General features: G+C 39.9%; 1 protein-coding gene across 2 annotated transcripts in view; it reads right to left on the bottom strand.

The window, feature by feature from the left end:
- LOC107730091 (beta,beta-carotene 15,15'-dioxygenase-like) overlaps positions 1-2,910 on the bottom strand; it is a 9,084-nt gene that overhangs the window by 807 nt on the left and 5,367 nt on the right. The window contains exons 6-11 of one of the 2 annotated variants that reach the window (XM_016540826.1): positions 2,217-2,254; positions 2,034-2,123; positions 1,665-1,916; positions 1,366-1,468; positions 395-489; positions 97-208 (exon numbers count right to left, since the gene is read on the bottom strand). In XM_016540826.1, coding sequence (XP_016396312.1) covers positions 97-208; positions 395-489; positions 1,366-1,468; positions 1,665-1,916; positions 2,034-2,123; positions 2,217-2,254 — 690 coding nt within the window. Of the gene's footprint in view, positions 1-96; positions 209-394; positions 490-1,365; positions 1,469-1,664; positions 1,917-2,033; positions 2,255-2,910 lie in introns of both variants that reach the window. The other variant, XM_016540825.1, reaches the window with a different exon arrangement.

The following is a 2,910-nucleotide window of genomic DNA, read 5'->3' as shown; positions in this document are numbered from 1 at the left end:
CCCCCCCCCCCCGAGAATGTAATCCAGTTGAATGTGATTGATTTGGTCAGAAGCACAAACCTCACACAAATTATTATTATGACGACAGTAACTAACCATCATCTTCATCAACTGCATCTGGCCTGGGAATGAAAACAGGCTCCGAGGAAAAACAGTCTCCTCCAGTCCACTCAATCTTCTGCTTTGTCTCCGCATCAAACTTTACAATCTGCAAAAAACAGTAAGTGCTCAATACTGATTGCAAAATGTTCCTGCAGCTCAACTGATAGAATATGCCACCAGCCTTGCCACGGACATGGGTTTGATTTTTATGGAATACATTTACTGACAAAATGTTTACTTTGGAATTTTGCAAGGTTCATAAATGGACTGTAAAAATGAAAATGGTCGATACCTTTGTGGCCACTGGGGATATGTCCACACAACACATGTACGAATATCTGTACTTCTTTCCATTGAAATTGTAATTAATTCTTGGAAGTTCCACACCTACATGAAATACATCCATTTAGAGGTTAAGAGAGCCTAAGAATTAAAATAATAATGAAAAAAAGTGTCACCAGCCACTTTTAGCTACACCCGTTAACACACATATCTAATAAGCCAATCACATGGCAGCCAGTCAATACATTTAGGTACTGTACGTAGACATAGTCAAGGAGATCTACTTAAGTTCAAACGGAGCATCTGAATGGTGAAGAAAGGTGATTTAAGTGACTTTCAACATGGCATGGTTGTTAGTGCCAGACATGCTGGTCTGAGTATTTAAGAAACTGCTGATCTACTGGGATTTTCATGCACAACCATCTCTTTACAGAGAATTGTCCGAAAATATCCAGCGAGCGGCAGGTCTGTTGGCGAAAATGCCTTGTTGATGCCAGAGGTCAGAGGAGAATGGCCAGACTAGCTTGAGCTGATAGAAAGGCAACAGTAACTCAAACAACACACAACACGTCGAACCTTGAAGCAGATGAGCAATAGCAGCAGAAGACCACACCTGGTGCCACTCCTGTCAGCTAAGAACAGGAAACTGAAGCTACAATTTGCACGGGCTCACCAAAATTGGACCATAGAAGATTTGGAAAAAGGTTGCCTGGTCTGATGAGTGCAGTAAACGGTAAAACTATTTGCATTACAAACTAGTCCGTTTATGATTATAATGATACAACGAAAAAAATGTGATAAATATCCGTTTGCAATATAAAGCAGCATAACGGACTGTTTTTGTAGGGATAAAATAACCGGAAGTGAATGAAACCGGAGGCCTCACACATTCAAGTTACAAATGGACACACTTGCTCTTACGTTAAAAATACACAACACACATACAGAGTGGACTTAAGTCCCACAGTGTCATTAGCTTACCATCACAGAGACCCTCGCCCTGACACAGAACCTTCCCCTCTTTCTCCTTCACAGCACTTGCTGTCGTGTATTTAAGTTTGACCAGATCTTCACCCGTCTCACCCTGGGTAAGAAAAGAAAAAGGATCTAAATAATCAGTTTACTGTCTATAGTCAAAAATAAAGTAGTTTTCCATTGATGGAAATACCAGTGTTTGCAGAGCAGCTAAAGGTTCAAGTTTTTAAAACAAACCAAACCAGAATGTTTCACAAATATGAATGCAGCACTGCCTTGCAAACACTGTGAACAACACAACATACCATGTCGCTCAGGGGCAACACAAATCTTTTGCACTTTGGCTTGCAGTACATTGTATCTGCTCCCATCTGCTCCTTCAGCTTGTCCAGGTAAAACATTTCATACAAGCTGTTGTCATCATAGCAGATCACATCAAAAACAACATGGCCATCATCTTCAAAGGCATTGACTTGATGGTAGACAGCCATCGCACCCGTGTAGAATTTGATCCCAACTTCCTTCTTTGTCTTTCGGTCAATAAGGTGAATCAGGGTCTGATGAACGTAAGTGATGAAAGAAGAGTTTAAATATGCAAAGTAAACCGTAACATTGTCCAGCTGACAGACACATGTCTAGACTACACTCAGAGATCTGAAAGAGTTCATTCTTACACTGTCTTCAGCGTGGAATTTCATGCAGCTGGCCCAGTTGACTCCCCTCAGATAGGCTGTGGCCATTTTGAGGACATCCAGCTTTAAGGGCTGCTCGATAAAGACAAAGTAGTTGTCAGTCATGCCAAAGCTGTGGTAATAACTGGGCGTGAGGAGGGAACGGCAGGGCACGGTGCACACGACCTCAGCGCTTTTCAAAGGTGGAGACCCGTCTGACCCACCTGATTAAACAAAACAATTGTTGAGGGTTAGTAGTTCTTAGCATGTCATGTAATTAATGATTGGAGAAACGGAGCTTTTCTAAACTTCTTGCAAGTGATTGCAAGAACGGGTTGAAATTAAAAATCCATCTTGATGGGTTTATTACAAACACGCAGCTGTTCGCTTTACAAAACATTCACTGATGGACTGGAATCGTGTTGATTACTTGTGGGTTTTTGTTTTTATCAGCTGTATGAACGCTCATTCTGACGGCACCCATTCACTGCAGACCAATTGCAAAGGTTTTCTTGATTTGAAAGTGTAATTTATTAAATATAATCTACAAATCATCAAATACCATTAAATATGAAGAGTTTATATAATATGTGTTATTTTATTAATTTGTAGGACTTGTTTGTGTTTTATTGAAGGCTTGGTAATCAGACCATTAAGAGAAATTAACTACTACAATCTTTTTTTAAACATACAAATGTGAATGAAAGAAAGGTCTGCATTATCTAAGATCATTTAAAAATCATATTGATACTGTACAGGTACACTGAGATGACCCCTAGTGGTGAACCACAGAAATGGACATTTATGACTAAATCAATCCTTGTTAAAGGCAGAGTAAGTGATTTCTGGTAGCCAATGTTGATATTTGAAATCACCAAAA

This window comes from Sinocyclocheilus rhinocerous, unplaced genomic scaffold (genome assembly GCF_001515625.1).
Source record: "Sinocyclocheilus rhinocerous isolate Xijiao unplaced genomic scaffold, SAMN03320098_v1.1 scaffold878, whole genome shotgun sequence".
Lineage (NCBI taxonomy): Eukaryota > Metazoa > Chordata > Actinopteri > Cypriniformes > Cyprinidae > Sinocyclocheilus > Sinocyclocheilus rhinocerous.
This window is presented reverse-complemented; position numbering and strand designations above follow the sequence as displayed.